This window comes from Bombyx mori, chromosome 19 (genome assembly GCF_030269925.1).
Source record: "Bombyx mori chromosome 19, ASM3026992v2".
NCBI classification, from domain to species: Eukaryota; Metazoa; Arthropoda; class Insecta; order Lepidoptera; family Bombycidae; genus Bombyx; species Bombyx mori.
Window position 1 is genome coordinate 9592218 of NC_085125.1, and position 23314 is coordinate 9615531.

General features: G+C 38.6%; 2 protein-coding genes across 11 annotated transcripts in view; one reads left to right on the forward strand and one right to left on the reverse strand.

Annotated features, from left to right (window-relative positions):
* Positions 1-16828, reverse strand: part of LOC101736874 (GPI ethanolamine phosphate transferase 2) — a 26301-nt gene extending 9473 nt beyond the window's left edge. The window contains exons 1-8 of one of the 5 annotated variants that reach the window (XM_062674032.1): positions 16684-16828; positions 9227-9530; positions 8497-8683; positions 8050-8115; positions 3527-3736; positions 3071-3274; positions 1570-1703; positions 606-802 (exon numbers count right to left, since the gene is read on the reverse strand). In XM_062674032.1, coding sequence (XP_062530016.1) covers positions 606-802; positions 1570-1703; positions 3071-3274; positions 3527-3736; positions 8050-8115; positions 8497-8683; positions 9227-9384 — 1156 coding nt within the window. In that variant the 5' untranslated portion in view covers positions 9385-9530; positions 16684-16828. Of the gene's footprint in view, positions 1-605; positions 803-1569; positions 1704-3070; positions 3275-3526; positions 3737-8049; positions 8116-8496; positions 8684-9226; positions 9531-9675; positions 9903-16683 lie in introns of those variants that run through there. The other 4 variants (XM_021350708.3, XM_021350707.3, XM_062674034.1 and 1 more) reach the window with 4 other exon arrangements.
* LOC778468 (heat shock protein 1) lies at positions 13874-21883 on the forward strand. 6 transcript variants are annotated; one of them, XM_062673828.1, is made up of 4 exons: positions 13874-13982; positions 14852-15038; positions 18348-18587; positions 21338-21883. In XM_062673828.1, the coding sequence occupies exons 3-4, from the start codon at positions 18348-18350 to the stop codon at positions 21692-21694; spliced, it is 597 nt and encodes a 198-aa protein (XP_062529812.1). In that variant the 5' UTR covers positions 13874-13982; positions 14852-15038; the 3' UTR covers positions 21695-21883.
* The last annotated feature ends 1431 nt before the right edge of the window (positions 21884-23314 follow it).

A 23314-nucleotide genomic window follows, 5' to 3' on the forward strand; every position in this document is an offset into this window, starting at 1 on the left:
TTAAAATTAAATAATTAACTTATTAATAATTGTTTGACTTGAAGCTGCATGCAACTAATTTGTCTTATTTACACATTATCGAAATGAAAAGAAAAGCGCATGCGACCTTTAAAAAAAAATTGATTGAATTCGTGGTTTCATCGTAGTGAAATTATACCATCAATTAACTACAATTATATATTTAATTAAAGAGCGATCTAATACAGACGTTAATAGCGGAACACCCAGCGTATGTCTGCTCCGAACTCAACTGAACAAAAGCACTTGCGAGTACCGTCGAATTTTCTCGTCTGATGCTCCAGCGCAAGGCCATACTCAGGGCAGGGCCGTACCCAGGGCAGGGCCGTACCCAGGGCAGGGCCGTACTCAGGGCAGGGCCGTACCCAGGGCAGGGCCGTACCCAGGGCAGGGCCGTACCCAGGGCAGGGCCGTACTCAGGGCAGGGCCGTACCCAGGACAGGGCCGTACTCAGGGCAGGGCCGTACTCAGGGCATGGCCGAACCCAGGGCAGGGCCGTACTTAGGGCAGGGCCGTACTCAGGGCAGGGCCCTACTCAGAGCAGGGCCACAATCGGGCTTCACACAAATTGGAACAGGAAGTTGTACCTTTATCTGTGGGCAAGTCGTTTTGTTTTGCCATTCTTTCAGCTATGATGTGAAGTAAGTAGAGATGCTGTCTCGTGTCGGCGGGGAGCAGGGACGGCAGTATCCGGCCCGTGCTATCCCCGGGGGGCGGGGCGTTTAGCAACCAGGATATCGTGGGCGCAACGTCGACCTGAGCCACCGTAGGTCCTGGCCCTAATCTGATACAATAATAATCACAAATTAAGAACGCTATTTATTATGCAGGACAAGTCGTATTTAGGATAGATATGTTTACGGGCCAAAATGACGACACGAACTAGCAGGACATTCAGACTAAATATTGCCAGTTTTCAAAGAAAGTTCAACCCACAATGTTAAGCCACACATGATAATCATCAGCCCACAGTGGTCCACTTCTGGACATAGGCCTCCCATAATCTACACCATTGAGTCAGGTCTTCGGCTTTCCTCATCCACCTCTGGCCGGCCACCCTTCGGAGGTCATCCCACCACTCAGCCAGGGGGCGTCCAACACTTTAAGCAGCACGACTTTACTTTTATAGGTTATATTTAATTTGTGTTCCTTTGCTTATTATTTTATGAAAGAATCTTAAATATTCTATTTTCGTTGCCCAATACTGTTCCAACAGTAGGACATCTTGTGAGTCCGCATGGGTAGATACCTCCACCCCGCCCCTTTCTGTCGTGAAGCAGTAATGCGTTTCAGTTTGAGGGGTGGGGCAGCTGTTGTAACTATACTGAGACCTTAGAACATATATCTCAAGGTGAGTGGCGCATTTACGTTATAGATGTCTATGGGCTCCAGTAACCACTTAACACCAGGTGGACTGTGAGCTCGTCCACACATCTAAGCAATAAAACAAAAAAAACGTTTTTAAATTCAATTAGAGGATCCACACAATTCTTTGGATGATTTTGGGAGTCATCAAAGTTTTTTGCAGCGATTGTATCAGTGTAAACTTACGGATGTGGGCATTCGAAATCTTGACTTTTTATGACCACCAGAGGAACTAGAACCTCTGCGGGAGTGGAGCCCCCGTGGCCCCCCGCGTCCCGCATGCCGTGGTCTCCGCAAACTATTAGGATTCCGTTACGATCCTGTCGAAAATGCTTTTATAATGAATAAGAATATTAAGATCTTAGGAAATATAGGATCGCACGTGTACAAGAGTCAAGTTTTATAGTTTAAGCATCTGGTTCATTTTGACAAATTATATCCGGGGTTCTGACGTCACCACGCGACAAAACAGATACACCAAGTTTCGAGTGTTGCCATAAAAATTTAAACACAAATTTAGAACTTATATCTCAAGGTGGGTGGCGGCATGTACATTGTAGATGTCTATGGGCTTCAGTAACCACTTAACATCAGTTGGGCTGTGAGCTCGTCCACCCATATAAGCAATAAAAAAAAAGTGAAAAAAAATTCCATACAAAAATATAATAGTTTTTGTTTACCTAGATACCACATCGTATGATTTTTGTTCATCGTGGCCATATATCTAAAGAAAACGTGTCTAATCGTACTTATGTCTTGGACTTGGTTAGCAATCACTATAAGTCGTGTGACAAATTTAAAGGCAAGCATTGCTTATCTTAGTAGTATATAATAGCATTATGAATATGTTGTAAACAGATAATTATGAACACTGATAAAAAACCTCCACGTTATAACACGTTCATGTACAAACCAAGTCGTAATTACTAGTTACATTCAAAAACGAATATATTAATTATTTCAACTCTTCATTGACAGACCTGTTTTTAATTAAAAGAAGTACTGTTAGGTCGTTCATTCTTTTTTTTTTTCCTTGTAGGCAGTCGACCACACGGCCCGCCTGACAGTAAGTGGTTACCGTCGCCCATGGACTTCAGCAATGCCAGGAGCAGAGCCAAGCCGCTGCATTTTTTTTTTTTTTTTTATGATTGAAGGATTACTGGTGGCCCGGAGGCCTTTCCAGTTTCACCAGGACAGGTGGGCGAGCAAAGGCTCAGCCAGGAGGAAGCCGCTGCATACCATTCAGCCAAACGTATCGGAAACGAGATATTATTGTCTTATCTACAATCGAAACATTCCTTTTTTTTCTACCTATGATGCTCTTGAGAAACCATTTCAGCGTAACCTTAACAAGTAAGTGAGCTCACGGGGCTCAAACCTGATATTTTTGTGAACACTAGCCCTATCGAGAGCAGTGTTTCGCAGAATCTACCACCCGATCGGAAACGCGACCCTCTGAGAAGATCCGGCGAGAAGCTCAGTGGGCTGTGTCTATGGGTTAATTTGCTCGCGGAGCCCTTCGTCGCAAGCGACGGCTTCGTCGAGAACGATGACCGGTGCTTGGGGTACCTAGAAACACAGTTAGTGGATCGGGAGGATCCGAGATGACGTGAACATTCCTAATCTATACGATGTGAGGGGACATTCTTAGGTGCTTTATGTTTATACTTTCAATATAGAATATTACCCATTTTTGCATGGCCACATAAATCTTCTTCACTATCTCATCCATTTCCACTAGCTTCGGTTTGATTTTTGTACTGCGGGCGCCTTCCAAGTGACCAATGTGATCTAAGCCTAAATAGTGCAGTACTAAAAGGTCGAATTTCGGTTGTTTCTTTTCATCAGGCGCCAACACTTTGTCTAAATGCCTGGTGACATTGTTGTCCACCTAAAATGAATACACTTTTATTAAGTTACGAATTATTCTGTGAAACCAATCAATCATACAGACAAGTTTCATACTTTTTTTTTACCCCAAAAAAGGCCATATAGGTCAAGAACTTTTAATAAAAATTAACGTTTATGCGGTAGTGTCCATGCGCTCTGACTACCGTCAAAAATAAAATTATTCGTAAAATTGTTGGTAGTTCATGAAAAATATTATTTTTGACACATATCATTAAATGATGTTTATTTTTACCTCTGTATAATCGGTCACGAAGAACGAAGTGGTTCCGTCGTATTCGGACCACAGGCCTGGGAATAGTCTGATCCAGGTGTCGTCCCCGTACATGACGGTGCGTCGACCTCTAGAAGCGGCGACGCGTAGTACGCTGTCCCCTCGAACAGCAGGCGCTCCGAAGTTTAACGCTACATCGGCAAACGTCGATACACTCCCAGTCATCATGGCCTGAAATCGAGAAGAGTTACTATACATTATTGTTTGATTCTCAATGTCAATCGTAGACCCAATTCATTCTACATGGTATGGCGGGTAGCCATCATACAATGCAAGATATTTGACAGATGCCTGAATCTGAAGCAAGACAATGTTGTTGTTCGGAACTTGTATATATGTAAGCTTATCTTGAAAATGTCGTAAGCGAGATTCAAGCATCTGTCAAATATCTTGCATTGTATGATGGCTACCCGCCACACATGGTATATAGGAACCGTTCGAAACTAGTACCCTAACGTTTTAATCAGTTACGGAAAGTAGTTCAGATTTCGTGTAAATAACTAAGAGAGCTCGAGAGCATTGACCCCGCGCATCAATTGATTTTAAGTAGTGATACATTGCGCGCAATATGAAATAAATGAACACGCGAAGTGGCTAGCAAGCAGAGCATCCGCTAACATACTTTCAACTACAGAATGTGAGTATCCTATTCACATGCATACATTATGCATGTAATATGGCCAGGAAAAATTGGTTATGTAATTCATAAATATGTATAATGCATTTCATTCAAGTTCCTCCAATTAACAATCAACTAGTCGGCGAGCATTATTGTTATTAATGCTTTTTTTTTTATCGATTTGAACGGTTCCAGTATACCCTGCACGAGTAGTCATTTCTGATCAAAATAAAACAAAGCAAAAAGATGAGACATGCACATAGTGACAAAGTGAATGCAACCCAATGTAACTACAATTAATAATAGCAACATCAAAGCAACATATGAGTCGTCTATTATCAAAGGTGGCAATCTGTGCATTTGGACAAAAAAATGTTATTGATATGTCAATACAGATTGATTTGAATATAATCGTCTCCTTCAAAGAATACGGTTCAAAACCTGCATTAAATAAAGGTTAATACTTAACCTGTTATTTATCTAAGATGTCGTTCAGAAGAGTTTTGTGACTGCCAATGGAATACAAAGTCAATAATTCGTTTTTCTGATTTACCAATAATTGTCCAAAAGTCACATTGCCGGCTTTGATAATAGTCGACTCATATAGCAAATAATAATGAAAAACAAGAAATAAAGAATGTATAAATGAATGAATGAAATTATAGTTTGTGTATTTTATTTTGTTACATCTGTTTTAGCAGCAACATATTCGCTTGCCCTTCTTTTTCTGAGCAGATCAAAAGTGCTTTTTAAATTACTTTATAAAATAAAGATGTCTCAAAACTGATAATTTTTCTGTAATTTATCAGGGACAAATTCGGGCATGTGGATAATCGTAAATCAAACCACCAACTTAGTTCAACACAAAGAAAATTCCACTGGATCATCATCAACAGATAACACTCATCCATGTCTGGACGTAGCCCTATTTTGTGCCATTGGATAACAAACAAACAAATTGTGCAACTTTATTTTCTAATGAACAAATGTACTTCCTCATTGCTGTAGTCTATAATGAATATATTTTGAATGAATACATAAAAATACTATCTATTACATGAATGTAATTATGTGTGGTAAGGCAACATGCATAATTGATCAGTGGGCCGTTGCAAGTTATTACATCAATGATTAACACAGTATGCAAATCAGGAAGAATTACATGAAACATTGTGCACCATTTCCCAGAAAATAACATTTTTTTATTTTTTTAATGGATTGGACAGAGTGCTATACTACATACTCTCAATTCTCCCAAAACTATCTAGTAGAAGCCAAAGTAGTTTTAATATAATGGCCCAAGAGCCCGCGACAGCCAGACCTTCGTTATTTTATAAAAGCTGAAAGTTTCTCTGTGTATGTCTCCAACACAGGTAAGAACGACCCGCGATTATAGAGTTCCGATTGTGGTTACTTGGGCAGGTAACAGGCAGTAAAGGTATATAAAATAGTACCTTAAATTCGTTAAAGTATAAAGGTTTTTTTTTTAATATTTCGTCCAGAATATCTTTACAAATCATGATATCCGTTGCCGGACACTTTTTCCAGTTGTTACCCCCTGCCAGACACCCTTAAACTTTAATAAATTTTAATTATACTTTCGTTATACTATAAAAGCTAAATTTTATATATGTTACTTAGGGACTTATAAAAATATGTTACCCCAAGAGCCGGACAGTTTTAATGGTTCTTACATCTTGCCAGACACATTGACAGCCCGCTGTAGGTGCGAGCGCGAGGTAGCAACTGTTCAAGCGGGTGTGAGCGAGATAGAGTGCTTAGTCTATTGTGATCTTTTAAGATATCCAATAAAAATATTATTTTATTACGTTCATAGCAATATTATAGAAAATAAAAAAGGTTATTTTAATATTATAAAGTACAAACAAAATATTACATGTCAAAGAAAAATATTTAATCGTTCTTATAATTTTCCTCATTGTCGTCGATATTGAACTATCGAGTCGGCCTGAGGGGCCTACGAGGGGGGGCATAGCTACTACCGTATCCGATTTGAGAGTACGAGCTAAGCGGTAGTAAGACCTTTGAGAGGGCGCGAGTCCTTCTAAGAAATCAGACCATCTGGCATCTCGGACTTCGGCGATGCGAGACTTTACGTCGCGTTGTAGGGCACGCATTCGAGTACGATTTTCCACTGTAGGATACCTATCGTAGGCACGGATCGAAGCGTTCTTAGCTCTAAGGAGTTCCCTAATATCGTCGGGCAATTTGAAGCGGTGAAGGAAGTCCTCCGCCACAACTTGCTTCGATAACCTATATAATGTCGAGGTGATGTGTGACGTTAAGATGTCTATGGCTTCAGCGGTATCCTGAGGAGACGGGGTAGAGTCCGGGCTAAACGGGAGCGATGGTGGATCAGATTCAGCCAGGCTAATGCCCAGCGTGTGCCAATCCACCACAGTCCTCGTGACGGGAACGGAATCGGGAGCGCGACCGAGCTTCATAATGACGGGGCGGTGGTCTGAATCTAACTCTAAAACTACTTCGATCGAGTGTAAGCGCAGAGTTACGTTTTTTAATAACGCTATGTCGAGTATATCCGGGCGATGCGCGATATTTAGCGGGTAGTGAGTCGGGGTTAGCGGAGCGATGATATCGAAGGCGAGATCATCGACTAACGCGTCGAGCCGCCTGCCATTAGGGGTTGTGGTGTGTGAGTTCCACCTGATGTGTTTACAATTTAGGTCGCCCGCCAGAATGACAGAGCTTCCCATGCCGAGTAGCGCCTCGATATCACTGCTTAGAACGGATAAATCCTATAAACGACAGCTGATGTGCAGTAAAAGATCACAATAGACTAAGCACTCTATCTCGCTCACACCCGCTTGAACAGTTGCTACCTCGCGCTCGCACCTACAGCGGGCTCTCAATGTGTCTGGCAAGATGTAAGAACCATTAAAACTGTCCGGCTCTTGGGGTAACATATTTTTATAAGTCCCTAAGTAACATATATAAAATTTAGCTTTTATAGTATAACGAAAGTATAATTAAAATTTATTAAAGTTTAAGGGTGTCTGGCAGGGGGTAACAACTGGAAAAAGTGTCCGGCAACGGATATCGTGATTTCTAAAGATATTCTGGAGTAAATATTAAAAAACAAACCTGTATACTTTAACGAATTTAAGGTACTATTTTATATACCTTTACTGCCTGTTACCTGCCCAAGTAACCACAATCGGAACTCTATAATCGCGGGTCGTTCTTACCTGTGTTGGAGACATACACAGAGAAACTTTCAGCTTTTATAAAATAACGAAGGTCTGGCTGTCGCGGGCTCTTGCTCTATAATAGCAGGACCAAGAATTTAAATAGTTTTTGTTAATTTCAGTTATGCGAGTTATGGCACAAATCGCACAAATTAAAGCAAAATGGCACTTAAACAACAAATTAAGACCAGTAAAATTATATAAGTTACATTGCAACAAGAATGCCACTGCCAGTTTATTGGACTAGTATAAATAAAGGCATTTAAATAGTGTTTTGTTCTAATGTTTTATTATTTAATTAACTGAATTATTAGCTCAAGCGTAAGTGTTCAGTACCATGACAGTTTTGTGATGTGTATATGTATGTTTACTAATACACTACTGTTCTTTAACATTAAACTGGAGTATATTTTTATTTCGCCTAATTAGTGAGTGACATGTTAGTGGTATTACATGATTTCACAAATTTATAGCTGGCCTAAAGCAGAATTACACAAACAAACTTGCACAACACCAAAGAAAAAACTGTTTGAATTAATTTTCTATTCCTTTAATTAGCAAATTGGTGTGTCGTTTGTTCTTTGGCTGTTTGATTAATTTGAAAAGCATTAAAACTATTTGAAATAATTGACACTTGCGAATATGTCCCTCCAGAAGTTTATTGTGCGTCTCCACTGTGCTTTTTCCTTTTTCCGTTCTGGTGACTGTGCATGAGCAATAAAAAAATGTTATAATTGTGAAATTTAGAAAATTGTTTCACTATTCTGTATTTTTTCTTTGGTACTGTGATGGGAGTAAACTAAAAGTTTTCTAGTTATGCAGGGGAGTTTAGTGTTTGTTACTAATTTAGAAAGGCTTACAATTCTTGTGGTTTGCTTGAGCCTTTTGAGACCATAATTTGAATGCTCTCTTTCACTGAGACATAAGAATGTAAATTATGTTAGAATAATTTGAAAATTTATAATAATAATTTTAACAGCTTTTGGTTTTAATTTTGAGTTTATAGTGCACTGGTAGCTTTTGAAAAGGAGAAGGTTTTTACAATGCCCAACTTTATGAAAATACATATAAAAACAAATGCTTACTTTTATTCTGGGCATAGTCACAGTAGGAGGCTCAGCAACAGTAACATAAATGCAAGCTGATTTGTTCTTCAAGAGTTGGCCTGTATATGCCATATATTCTTCTGTTACAAAATCATAGCGTAATCCATCAATAACCATTAGAATCACACTATTCTCCCCAGAGTTATATACTTGCTGTCCGTCAATACTTGAATAGAAAAAATATTTACACTTAGCTAGTTTTTTTATTGTTATTAAATTCCTGAAGCCCTTCTAATATGAATTATAGTAATGACATCTAAATTAAGACTGTGGTCTATTGGATGTTGAATGATTACCCAAGCTAAGAGGAATCAAAAAGGAAAGGAATGTGGTGTATGTTGAGACACCCAGAGAAATTTTTATATAGGTACTGAATCCATCAGACCACATCAGACAATCACTTCACAGCAGAAATAGGGAAGATTGTGGTTCCTATTCATGCAGACTTACAATTAACATAGATATACATTTGACCGGTAAATTAGATTGTACTATGAATGTGATACAATAATTTATTAGCAGTAGCAAGAAAAAGTCAAGGCTCGAGCATACGCATGAGAAACATTTCATATTGTTATTATTTTATGTTATTTTATCAATGTGTGTTATCGTAAAAACAATGAAAATATATTAGTTTCTGTAATTCTGTAATTAGTTCTTTAACACAAAATTTTCGTCGGGTTAGTATCAATTTATAGAGAATACTTACCTTACACCATCTATGAAGTTAGGAAGGTCACTCATGTGGGCAAATTTTCCTGAATGATATTTTAGTGGAAAAAATCCATACAGGAAAAGGGTTAATGCTCCTAAGGCCGTGATTAGAAGGAAGAGCCCTGTCCATCGGTATTGCAATAATGTGATCATTGTTATTTTCGCTGATTTAACAATTTAATTTAAAGCCGGCGTTTAAACAATGTAACTTTCTTTATTGTAATTTTGCACACCACGCGTGTTTTCTAGTACGATTGTTCACACTGTGTAACATTTTTAAATGGTTCGCTTAATTACACCTGTAAAGACAGTTAAGTTTATCAGTCAATCAGCTTTGTTGGTGATAAGATCATGCATTGTTTTGGTGAATATTGGCGGTTGAATTGTTTGAAGTGTGTTTTTTCTTTCTTTAATATTTTAAATCTAAGCTGCTAAATAACTAACTGCTGTTGAATATGATATTATTGTCGTTATTTATTAGGCGGTTTGAAACAAAATTTATTTTACTAACTCTTTTTTTAATTTTACTTCGAAATATGTGTCAAATATATTAAGTGTATAATCTATGTATGTGTCTAATCTATGACTTCGAGTGTTTGATTGTGGTTTGATCATAGAGTTAGTACTTATTAACTCCATGGGTTTGATTCATTGAAGTAGGAAACCTATGGAAATGAAACGTCAACAAAAAATTCGTGCCACTGTGACGTCATCTGGCCACAAAACATGGCGGCTTTAGTGCTGCCCAGAAGATTTTAATGTTAGTAGGTTTTATCGATAAACGTTCTTGGCTTAGTTTAAATATTGTTGAGTATGAATGTATTTGTAGAAATTATACTTTAATAGGAATTAAGTATATTGTTATGTGCAAAGATGATGTGATTTAGATATTATGTGAAATCTAAGACGAGTTTGTGCTTCAAATTTTCCAAGTAAACGATATGACGATTTTTAAAATTTGCTACACTGATTTTATAAAGTTGTCGTTTGCCGCAAAACATAAAGATATGGCATAGTACAGTGCCATCAGCCCATTTCTAGCATGCTGAATGTTATCGTATTTTGAGTACGTGTTTTTCTTAGACTATTACAATCTATTTTAATTGTTTTGCTGACTCTAAAGTCCGCAACAGACTACCGCAGTGCACCTCAAGGAAGGTGCACCGCACCATTTGAATCACTCTCACTTGAGAGTGATTCAAATGGTGCGGTTTTAAACTTATGTTTGAAGTATGGATAAGGATATATGGAGTGAAGTTTTAAACTTATCAAGGGACCGCCTGATAACAAAAAACACCTACAGAACATTTATTCGTTAATGAAATTACAAAGTTATTCCTTGTGACTTCCTCTCTAAAATCACTTAATTAATAAATATTTAACGAATTTACAATAGTGTTTTACTCACTGCGGAATAAAACTATTTTATTTAAATAGTTCCGAAGAGATTTTGTCGATAGCCTTTTTCCCGAAATATCTAAACAGAATGTCTAAATATGTTTTGATGACATAATATTTTAAAGAGGTATTTATGATTAGTGTCATGATGAATAGATTCCGACCGAAAAATGGTATCCGATATTTCGGATTCAAATATATTATTAAGTGTATAATCCATGTTTCGGATGAGGGCTCCATAATGAATTTAAATATATATAGATAATAGTTTTGGGGCATCGACCTTCTTGAGATCCTATAAAATATGTTTTAATTATTATTTATGTACGTTTTAAGCATGATAAAATTAGAAATTTTATATAAGCAATCATATTAAATCGACATGAAAGTCAATAAATAATGTACAACCCAAAACAGACGGCCGAACTGACGTGACAATGACATTTGGCGCGCAAAACATGGCGGATTTTCGGCCTCATTAGACGGAGACGGAGACATTTACGTATATTCATGTTTCATTTTATGTACGCACTGAAATACTGTTATATTGTTTTCTTGCGAGTTAAAGTGCTGAGTAAGAACGAGATAGATATATGTTTATGTGTGTGCCTTCAAAATGGGTGCTATTTATATAAGCAATTGTACGTATAGAACAATATGTCGTGTCCCTACTATATAGGTCTATGGTTTGATTCCGTGGTTTGAGTTATCTATCTGTCAGGCAAAGAGAACATTGCCCATACAGCCTGAACTATTGACGGTAAGTTCGAAGTTATGTTTTTTTTTTGTTATCACATATTATGGTCCGCTAGGAGTTTTCTCAGGAATTGCTCGAGATGCTATCGTCGTTTTCTTTTATACTATCGTATCACCTACCACTAGAGCAGAGTTTATTCTTACTACTATAATACGACCAGTTTTTACTACATGATTCTAGGGAGGGAAAGCTCTCTTTTACGGGATTTCCAGATTTCCACGGAATGTCTTTTTACAGTCGAGGTCTGATGAGAGTCTATTGAAGTGGACAGCACCTTGACTGTACCACAGGTATTGCTCACTATCTGGTGGGCCATATTTTGGTTAGTTTCTTTGGCAATAAAAAAGATCAAGGACCTCGCATAATCAGCGGTTCCTTCAATGTGCCGTGCGTGTAAGGAATGCGTCCCACGCACGCACGCAAGCCGCCGACTATGCGTGGCGATGCAATATAGGTGGGCTGGGCTTGAGGCCTAGGTTGACCGACTGGCAGACCCGACCACTGGTACAAAGACCGTCGTGGCAGTTTGCTCCGCGTGAGCTGTGTACAAATAATGATAATTAAAACTACATTTATAGTTTAATCTCGTGTTTTTATTGCCAATATTTTTTTTCCAACATTTCGAATGTTTTACAGTTTTCGTGATCACGTCAATTATGTCTAAGACTCACGAAAACCGAAGAAAATACTAACTCTTGAAGTCGTCGTGACCTAAAGGATAATACGTCCGGTGCATTCGTATCTAGCGATGCACCGGTGTTCGAATCACGTTGGCGGGTACCAATTATTTTTTTTCCCTACCTGTGCTGATAGCCTTCAGAGGCTATTTCAGCTTCACCCTGACGTGTGTAGGTGAGCTCACGGGGCTCAAACCGGAGTGTTGCTAATACTGACCCTAGCAAGAGTAGTGCTTCGCAGAATCTACCACCGGATCGGAAATGCGACCCACTGAGAAGATCCGGCGAGAAACTCAGTGGGCTGTGTCTATGGGTTAATTCGCTACGGTGATCGGTGCTTGTGGTGCCTAAAAGCACCGTTAATGGATCGGGAGGATCCGTAATGACGTGCTTTGGGCGACGTCGACTGTTTACCATTCGGTCTACAGGATCGGGTATGTAGTTTCCGGCGGCCACGACAAGAGGGTTCTCATGTCGTGCCGCCTTCTCGAAAGGGCGCAATGATGCCGACTGTAGATACTTACTGACAGAGTCGAGCTCCAGGTCATCGTAGCGATCCACGTTCCTCAGGAACCATGGTGCTCCGACGGCTATCCTGCAGAATCGAGATTGAATAACCTGAAGGGGCTTCAAGTTGGTGCAGGCCGCGTGAGCGAACACTTCGCTTGCATACGTCATGACGGGGCGTATGCAAGTTTTGTAGAGAGTTACCTTATTACGGAGGGACAGTTTGCTTCGCTTGCAAAGCATAGGGTACAGGCGTCCTAATATGAAGGCGGCACGGTCGCGTACCGTTTTAATATGGGGACGGAATGTCATCCCTCTGTCGAGGGTGACGCCTAGGTATTTGACCTGCGGGGCCCACGGTATGGGCTGGCCAAAGAGAGTGATGGGGCTAACGGCGGAGGTGTTAACGCGCTTATTAGGAAGTGGGATGCTCGAAGTGGTATTCGGAGGGCGACCCCTTTTGAAGAGCACCGCTGTGGTTTTCGTGGGACCCAATTTTTCTAATGAAATTCGTATGTAATTAAGAAATCTCCACGATTGACTTCCACGGTGAAGGAAAAGCCTCGTGTAATAAAAATCAAACCCACAAAATTATAATTTGCATAACTACTGATGGTAGGACCTCTTGTGAGTCCGCACGGGGTGGGTACCAGCACCCCGCCTATTTCTGCCGTGAAGCAGTAATTCGTTTCGGTTTGAAGGGTGGGGCAGCCCTAGTACTGTTACAACTGAGACCTCAGAATTTTTATTTCAAGATAAGTGGCGGCATTTACGTTGTAGATGTCTATGGGCTCCAGTAGCCACATAACACCTGGTGGGCTATGAGCTCGTCCACCTATTAAGCAATAAAAAAAAACTCGTATTCGGTTTCTGAATTAGTATTTTGAAATGTATCATGCTATTTCTGCTTCGTATGGGCTTGACCTTTACTGAGGTTGCCTTTTGATATTGTTACCTATAAATGATGAATGATGCTGAATATTGGAACTTAATCTAGACTTACTATAATCTAGACTATGTATATACTATAATATACATGTCAAGACCACACACAAAAGATAATAGGAGTCAAAGTGAATTGATTTAATTAAAAATGTGAATAGAAATCAGCTATAAGAATTATTAATGTTCTCGTCGTTAAAAAGAATGACTAGACTAGAGAAAAAATATTTATTGTTAATCATTTCAAAATTGTGTATTCTGTAATCTGACTGAAATAGTTTTTAAAATATACTGCCGCCTACGAATTCAATGCATCTTCGCTGCTATAAATAGTACGTTGTTGTCAATATAACATTGGTGACAAACGCTTTTATTTTTACATGTCTCACCGACGTGTTTCGATGAAAATTTTCGTCATTTATGTGTAGATATCGCAACTACCTACGCTCGATACGACCTCTGAAATGCGTGTACGTACATAGAAAAGTCTCGAAAGTCACCCACTGTTTACATATTTTCAGTAGATGAAAGCTATTTATAAAATTTTCGTTCTACTGCCCATGCTTTTGATCAGTTGTGGATAAAATATGAATAAAGTTAATTGAATAATTGATGATGGATGATGTGAAGAAGAATGTCTCTTTTGTTTGTAGGAAAGTTTCTTGTATTTGGAAAGATGAAATTCGCTGCATAAATTACGATAAAGCATAAACAGACTTTTGAATAAAGCTATGATTGACTAAGCATAATTAACTAAAGCGTAGTTAATGAATGTGATCAGTAAAACGTAAGTGTACAGTATTTAGCTTTGTCAAAGCCACTCTTTGTTTCATCTAAACGTCTTGTAGCCTAGTTTTAGAGGTCTCGTATATTTTTAAATATTTTCGTGGTCTTTCAGTAGAAAGAGAATATTTTCATAGCTCGTTATTTTTATTCATCTACTAGCTGACCCGGCAGACTTCGTAGTGCCTTAATCGATAATTAAAAGACGTAAACTTTATTTAATGCCGAGAATTTTCATATTTAGTTACCTTTTAAACCTTCTCTAGACTTCGAAAAATAATTCAAGACCAAAATTAGCCAAATCGGTCCAGCCGTTCTCGAGTTTTAGCGAGACTAACGAACAGCATTTTTTTTTTATATAATATGGAGATTGCACAAGTTTGATTGACGTGCTCGAATTTCAACTAATTTACTTATGTATCTGTTTCCGTTTTGGGTACGCCAAAACTAAAATTCGGTTTAAAAATTGAATAGTACAAGTAGGTGGATACTTCTGTTCATTATGTTCATGACTCGTGAAAACCCTAAGATATCTGATTTAAGTAAACCGCTTCAGGCTAAAATCTGAGAAAAATCATGGCCACCCATCGTTTGCAAGTTCAAGGTGTTTTCCCAATGAATCATTCGGTTGTGGGCAGCTGAAAATTCTATTTAAATCACTTGCCTGGACGTCCAAACAGTAGTCAAACGACTAGCACACGAGAAGAGCAGCGCGCGCTCACAACGAACTTTAAATAAAAAAGGTATGTACACACACGTTTTGTTGTCTTCTAAAGTTACCGGTTACGCGGATTTGGCGGGAAAACTTATTGGATTTTGACAATTAATAGTGCTTATTTATTTAGACTTCAATTCATGAACAATGTTAATGTTATTATTTTATTCTTATAAATAAACAATTCCTTCTCATGTTGCTCTAAGTATGGATGGTATGGACATGTGATGAGACGGAATGAAAATGAGGTTGTTAAGAGAGTGTAACTATGAATGTGGAAGGATTTAGAGGAAGAGGTAGACCTAAGAAGAAATGGATGGATTGTGTGAAAGACGATATGGGTAGGAGAGGAGTGAGCGAAGAAATGGTATATGATAGAAGAGTATGGAAGGAGAAAACATGTTGCGCCGACCCCAGGTGACTGGGAGAAGGGCAGGATAATGATGAATGATGAAATAAACAAATTATTTCGTTTTTTTTGAGCGTGTTTAATTTGATTTTTTCATATATTTTCGTGAGTGAGATACATAATTAATCTTAATTGTCCGTGACCACGATAACTGAAGTATTCGCAACGTCGGTAATAATAAAATGAAAATATAAAACGCGGGATTGATTCGCAAAGTTTAAATTGTGTGTTTAGTTTGTTAATTTGAAATTACAATAAAATAGGTATCGTTTGATGGTGTATTTTGGTGACGTTTCTAGGAATTGTTATATTAGTCGTTAAGAATAATTCGGTAATATCACCCGTTGATTTTTTTTTGTATTTTTTATATTTTTATTATTTGGGGGGGGGGGGGGGATATACATATATCTATGTTTATCTTGAAGAAAGTGAAATAAAAGTAGAAATCATTCTTTGAATGTTTTATAACAATATTTGGTCAATTATTAGGTACGTTTTCTTCACAATTGCCTTGGTTAACCATATAATCAACATGAAGACTATTTTTAAAATCACGCATTTAGCATATAGTTCTTTTTTCTTCAAAATTTATACTATTCGATTTATACTGGTACGGTTAATTAAACCTAAATCAGTAGATTTATGCTCGTGAACAATTAATTTAAAAAATACTTTTAAAAACAACAGAGATTCATAATAACAGAAAGAAAAAAAAATGCTGATTTTGCGTCAACAAAATCCGTTCCATTTCTCAATTCAATTTAAAATTTTAAATAAATAATGTTTTTTTTTTAGAACACTGTATAGGTAGGTGTCTTAGTAGAAGATTATTGTTTATGTCGTAGTGATGGCGCGTAGATATTTAGTTCAGTCTCAGTTGCATCAGAGCTAAAACCGTTCACAGGTGATTCATGCTCGGAATTGTTCCAGAATTATATTTTTATTTTGAGATTCGTAATCGGTGTTAGTGAACAGAAAAAGGTCAGTACCTAATGTTCAGGACGGTATAATTAAGCATAGAGATTTAGTTTCATATCATTCATTTCATCACAGAAATTTGAAAGTTTTTAATTAAAAAAAACTATTTGATTTTAGACCTGAGGATATTATACAAGTATATATTATAAATTAAAAATAATAATAATAAATAACTGGGCACAAATCACGCACAGCCATCCGGCCTCAAATTAGGATTCCCAGTGTGTGCAATGACATATATACTTATATATGTTTAAATATATTAATAGGTAAAGAGCAAACAAACCTGTTTATCACACGAATGTTTGTCCGATTTGCGAATCAAAGCCACGAACCACGGCGCAACATTCAGAAGCGCTCAATACTCCATAACCGATTCAATTTATAATTGTAAATATCGGTAATAATCGGAAGATGCGGCTAGGCGTCCTAGCTTGACTACTAACTAGTTTTGAATCATCGGCTCCGATATTATCTATTATCTATATATATAAAAATGAATTGCTGTTCGTTAGTCTCGCTAAAACTCGAGAACGGCTGGACCGATTTGGCTAATTTTGGTTTTGAATTATTCGTGGAAGTCCAGGGAAGGTTTAAAAGATAGATAAATATGAAAATGCTCGGAATTAAATAAAAATAACAATTTTGTTTTTCCTTTGATGTGTCCCCCGTCGGACAGATTGTTTTTGTTTGTTTTAAGTTTATTTTATACAAAAGTTTAGGTCTTTTATTTATCGATTGAGGTAAAACGAAGTCTGCCGGGTCAGCTAGTCTATTAATATATTCTCACCCTATTTTCATATATAATTGAATCTGCTCAATTAATTTTTATCTTTAGTAGAACGTGTTGTCGATGCTCACCGGTCGTCTTGTTGGGTATCACATGTCCCAGTTTGAAGGTTGGGATAGCCATTATTCCATTGAAACCGAGAGTTTGAGATTTCCAAGGTTATGGCTCCCGAAACATCTCGCAGGCGACTGAGCTCGCTTGCCCATTCACGCTATTATTGCCTGTCATTAAATAGTAAATCGGATACTAATAAAATTAGAGGTCATGGATAGTCCCAAATTAATTCACAGAAGATGCGCATGCATTCCAACGTTTCGTTTGTGTTGGACGTACTGTGTTCTCCGAAAATAAACCGTTACGGAATATCTATGTTTACTTGACTTTCTGAATCGTGAACAGCCTTGTCAATTTACGACCGGACCGGATCGCGCAAGAACTCTATCTAAAAGTAGAGAAAACAAAAGTTTATCTTGGGTTAGATTGAATCTATTTTCCTCAAATAAACAGAAATTAAACTCACGATAATTTTGATTAGCTTTTGGTGTTTCAATGTTATTATCGTGATCGTTTCTATGAGGTGCTCATGCTTCTGATGATCATTGGAAGTTACAATGTTTGATTTGTTATTTAAATAGTTCAACTGTTTATGAACGAATTAAAACGTGGTTGGTGGTACGTTCTTAATGGATTTTAGTGAATTAGAATTCAAATTTCAAAATAACCAGGAAGGCTATTTAGAAAAGGCTGAAACGAAAAATAATAAGTATTGTCTGTAAAATAATCATAATAATATGTTTTGCATTCATAATACAAGCTGCTTTTTATTTTAGATAAATAAAATTGTTGCATTACAGTGTAACAAGAAATTTAGTCGCAAAAAAATTTTTTTTTATAGTTTTGTGAAAATCTTCAGAAAAATATAGAGATTGTTATTATCCTTGATCAGTATTATTAATTTTGCCAGCTCTAAAGTCATCTGTAATGTGCGAATTATTTATGAGTGGTACAGTAAAAGTACTTAATTACTCTAAATATACGTTAACATGTTAGCAATATGTTCTGCTATATTATGTCCTGAAGTTGTCGGTTTTCATTTTGTGCCAAGAATTCAAGGTCTAGCTTTGTTATTCATTTAATAAGTTACATTATTTGAATTCTAGATGTCGATAGTACCAATGATGTTTCGCGATTGGTGGGATGACTGGGAGCGTATCGAGCGCCCCTCCAGACTACTGGACCAGCACTTCGGCATGGGTCTGAAGAAGGACGATCTGTTATCCTCCATCAGTTCATTCCCCTCGACCTCGCTCTTCAGAAATTCATACTTCAGACCTTGGAGGGCGAGCTTAGCCAGGCAGGAATCTTCTTCGACGATCAATTTGACGAAAGAGAAATTTGAGGTTAGTATTCTTAAGGCGTATCTTATTTATCTTATCTTGGTGGTGGTAGGACGTCTTGTGAGTCCGCACAGGTAGGTATTACCACCCTGCTTGTTTCTGCCGTGAAGCAGTAATGCGTTTTGGTTTGGAGGGTGGGGCGGCCATTGTACTGTTAAAAGTGAGACCTTAGAACTCATATCTCAAGGTAGGTAGGTAGGTAAAGGTATGTAAGGTATTTAAGTCCTACGTTGTGTTACGAACTCAAACCTGACGTACTAAGTTGTAATCAAAATCATGTGTTTGGGACCGGTGATATTTTCTAGATCACATTAAAACGAAAACAATAATGAATGTAATATCCGAATGCACGTTCTAATACGAACGCACATTTATTGGGCAACGATTGTAATTTAAAATCTCAAATTTTTATCCACGTTCCAGTTAAATAGTCTTCAGCGTAAAACATTTAGGTAGTCTGACAAGAAAATTATTATGTAACGTAGAATTGTTGCATTCGTAACGCCAATATAGCAATGAGCTCATTATGAAGTTGGCTGCGCTAAAGTCGTGAACCATGAAAATTAATTCGCTGCTTCTGTCCGACGTGTATTACGAGATGCTGTGTATATTGTTTCTATCGTTTTCGTTGCGAAATAGGAATATGTTTTTATTAGTATAATAACGTTATTCAGTCGTCTCTAGCCGACGTAAGGCCCGTGTGGAATCATTGCCCTAGCAGCAGTGGTCCACAACCCGCAGCTCGCGAGTTACATACGGTTCTTTGATTCCTCGGCTAAGGCTCCTCCGCGAAATATTTAGTTCAAGCACGGAATTATATTTATTATCTTGCTTTGTAAGAGACGAGAGTAAACATTTTTGAAACACAAGGCTATAAAAATATCTTCTTCTTCTTCTTCTTCCACCTTATCCCACTAGGTGAGGTCGGCACAGCTAATTTTTCATTTCCATTCTCTTCTATCAGCCGTCATCTTAACACTCACTCCTCTCTCTCTCTCTCATATCATCATTCATACACTCCATCCATGTCTTCTTCGTTCGACCTCTTCCCCCTTTACCTTGCACTACCATTTCCATACATCTCCTAGTCACATGCATCTTCTCTCTACGCATCACATGTCCATACCACGTTAACCGTCCGCTCTTTAATTTGTTAATTACCGGGGCTACTTTCACAGTTCCTCTGGCTATATAAGGCACAATGCTATAAAAATATATTTAAAAAAAAATCAATTATGTGTAATGTATATTTCTTTGGCTATTTTGGTTGACAAGGTTGTCGACCAGTACCTTAGCGCCCTCTAGTAAGCGTGCGTACAAAATGGAGTAGATACAAATGTAACAGCTTCATTGAAAGTGACGAGCAAATTAACCCATAGACACAACCCACTGAGTTTCTCGCCGGATCTTCTCAGTGAGTCGCGTTTCCGATCCGGTGATAGATTCTGCGAAGCACGGCTCTTGATAGGGCCAGTGTTAGCAATACTCCCAGTTTGAGCCCCGTGAGCTCACCTACTAGCTCGGTGAATCTACAATAACCACTCGAGGTTACTAGAATAGGTAGGAAAAAAATATTTGAAAGTGCCTAGTCCGGCGCTCCCTGAAGCCGCTGCGCCTACGCCCTGCATATGTAAAGCGCTTTCGACATTACTGGAAAACTCATACAGATTTCGTGAACACGCAATGTAAATCATAGCGAGATGCCACTCGCATGCCACCACCTTGATAGTTTCTGACGTCAACAAATCATGCATTACAATAAAACACAATTGAAACATTCACCTCAAACCACATTTTGATCTGAACGGGGTCCGGGAATAAGAATGCACGAAGACACTAACGCTGATCTTAAGTCCATGTCTCGGCTCGCATAGTCGCTCCTGTAATGCATACAATACGTTGATTCTTATATTCCTAATCTGAATACTCATCTAGAACCCTACTGAGCTTTATTACTTTTTTTTTTTTTTTTTTTTTTTTTTTTTTTTTTTTTTTTTTTTTTTTTTTTTTTTTTTTTTTTTTTTTTTTTTTTTTTTTTTTTTTTTTTTTTTTTTTTTTATTGCCCTTGTAGGCAGACGAGCATACGGCCCACCTGATGGTGAGTGGTTACCGTCGCTCATGGACTTCAGCAATGCCAGGGGCAGAGCCAAGCCGCTGCCTACCGCTTAATACTCTCCATAAGCCTCGTTTGAAGAAGGACATGTCATAGCGCTCGGGAAACACCGTGGAGGGGAGCTCATTCCATAGCCGGATGGTGCGTGGCAAAAAAGATCTCTGGAAGCGCACTGTGGATGACCGCAGTGGCTCCAGGTAGTATGGATGAACTCTACTCCGGTGGCGGGCGGTGCGGTGGTAAAAACGAGATGCCGGTATCATCTCGAATAATTCCTCAGAGCACTCCCCATGGAACATACGGTACAAAATACAGAGGGAACCGAAGTCCCTCCGCAGACCCAGAGGTTCTGCGGAGGGAGGATTAGAGTGCTAATACCTCTTGTGAGCCCGCACGGTTAGGTACCACAACCCTGCCTATTTCTGCCGTGAAGCAGTAATGCGTTTCGGTTTGAAGGGTGGGAAAACCATTGTAACTATAGGTAATGTAACGTTGTAACTTGGACTTCATATCTCAAGTTGGGTGGCGGTATTTACGTTGTCCATGTTTATCAGCTTCAGTAACCACTTAACACCAGGTGGGCTGTGAGCTCGTCCACCCATCTAAGCTATAAATAAATAAAAAATATTTTAATTTCTAGGTTATTTTAGACGTTCAGCAATTCACTCCAGACGAGATCACGGTCAAGGCGTCGAACAACACGGTTGTCGTCGAAGGCAAGCACGAGGAGAAACAGGACGAGCACGGCTTCATTTCCCGTCAGTTCACCCGCCGGTACATCCTGCCGACCGGATACGAGGTCAACGACCTGGTCAGCACGTTGTCTTCCGACGGCGTGCTCACCGTCACGGCGCCGAAACGACCTCCACCTAATGCCGGCGAAAGGATCGTACCGATCACGAAAACCGGACCCGCTAAGCAACCTGAGGCTGCGTCTTCGAAGCCGGAACAGCAACAGCCCCGCGAACAAATGGTGCCCATCGTCACCTCCCCTTAACCCCCCTAGTGCCGAGCACAACGACCGAAACATAAATAGCATTTAATTTTAATTGTTTTTTTTTTTGTTTTCTGCCCGTTGTTGGCCAACGACGAGCAACGATCCGATTTGAACGAATTAGGTTTATACAAAGAGGAATGCAAAATAACGTTCTGTAATAAATATCAATAAACGATTCACAACAACTTACGTTATGTTTAATTTTAGGTATTCATACCCAAAATGTTTTCTTTTTTTAAATTTTTGGTATTTCGTTTTTCTGTTTTAGTGTTAACTATCCGATCTTACCTATTGACTTAAAATATGACGGAATACGAGTAATCAGTCCAATTTATTTTGAATTGTTACTGGAGACTACTTCGTAAATGCGCCCGCTCATTGCAATGTAAATATTTATTATATACCAAAATTATAGGTACTATACTCGTATTAGGGCGGTAGGTAAGCACTAGGTAGCGTCCGTATAGTAACTACCGACTTACACAAAATCGCCGTAGTAAATTGACATAAAAAGAGCTTTCTCAAACATTCAAATTATAGCATCTATCTGAATAATATTAAAATTCATTGATTGCGGTTTAGTCGGGCATGACTGGACCGAAAGTATGATATAAGCACGATTAGAAAAAAAAAAATCGTGCGCTTAATTTACTAATACACAAAAGGATCACCCAATTTGATTGAAATTTTGGAAATTCCGCAACGATCTCAACGATCTGTATAATACAATACAAATACAATATAAAAAAATGTATGTAAAAGGGAGACAAAGGCGTTAAAAATTAATCTTAAAGTTGCCAGGTATTTTATGGCTCTACTCTGAATAAGTGATATGGGCATATCGAAAATGTTTATTCGCATATTTGAAGGTACACATTACAGAGAAACACTTAGCGAGTACCGACCGCGAACACATTAATGCACACCACAGAACTCAATGAGAGACGGACCACACGACAGTACTGCAAATAATGAATAATAATTCTTTGACTAGTTAATGTTAAAATGTTTGAGGGTTGCCAATTTCATTCCAAATAAATTTACCATACTTTTGTGTTATTTTATCAGTAATGTCATAAAATTGGAGGATTTTTGTTGTCTGATAATCTTAATCGTTAAGGTTATAGACCCTCACGACGACCTGGACCTAGACTCCATCAGTAAGTATTTACAGTCAGCATCAATGTGTCATTTCGATAAAGTGGCACGACACGAGAACCCTTTCATCGTGGCCACCGGTAACTACATTGCCGATCTTGCGGACCGAATGGTAAACAGTCGACGTCGCCCAAAACACGTCACCTCGGATCCTCAAGATCCACTAACGTTGCTTTTAGGTTCCCCAAGCGCCGGTCATCGTTGTCATCGAACCCGTCGCTTGCGACGAAGGACTCGACGAACGACGAACCCAACGAACGACGAACCCACAGACACAGCCCACTGAGTTTCTCGCCGGAACTTCTCAGTGGGTCGCGTTTCCGATCCGGTGGTAGATTCTGCGAAGCACGGCCCTTGCTAGGGTTCGTGTTAGCAACGTCGTCAGGTTTGAGCCCCGTGAGGGCACCTATTAGCCCAGTGACGCTGATATGGTCTCTCTAGACCATTAGCTTAGATTCTTAG

Bases quoted from the DNA above. Each gene is read 5' to 3' on its own strand.
- LOC778468 (XM_062673828.1), top strand. From the start codon at position 18,348: ATGTCGATAGTACCAATGATGTTTCGCGATTGGTGGGATGACTGGGAG. The intron at 18,588-21,337 runs GTTAGTATTCTT...TTTAATTTCTAG, and splicing joins TGACGAAAGAGAAATTTGAG to GTTATTTTAGACGTTCAGCA.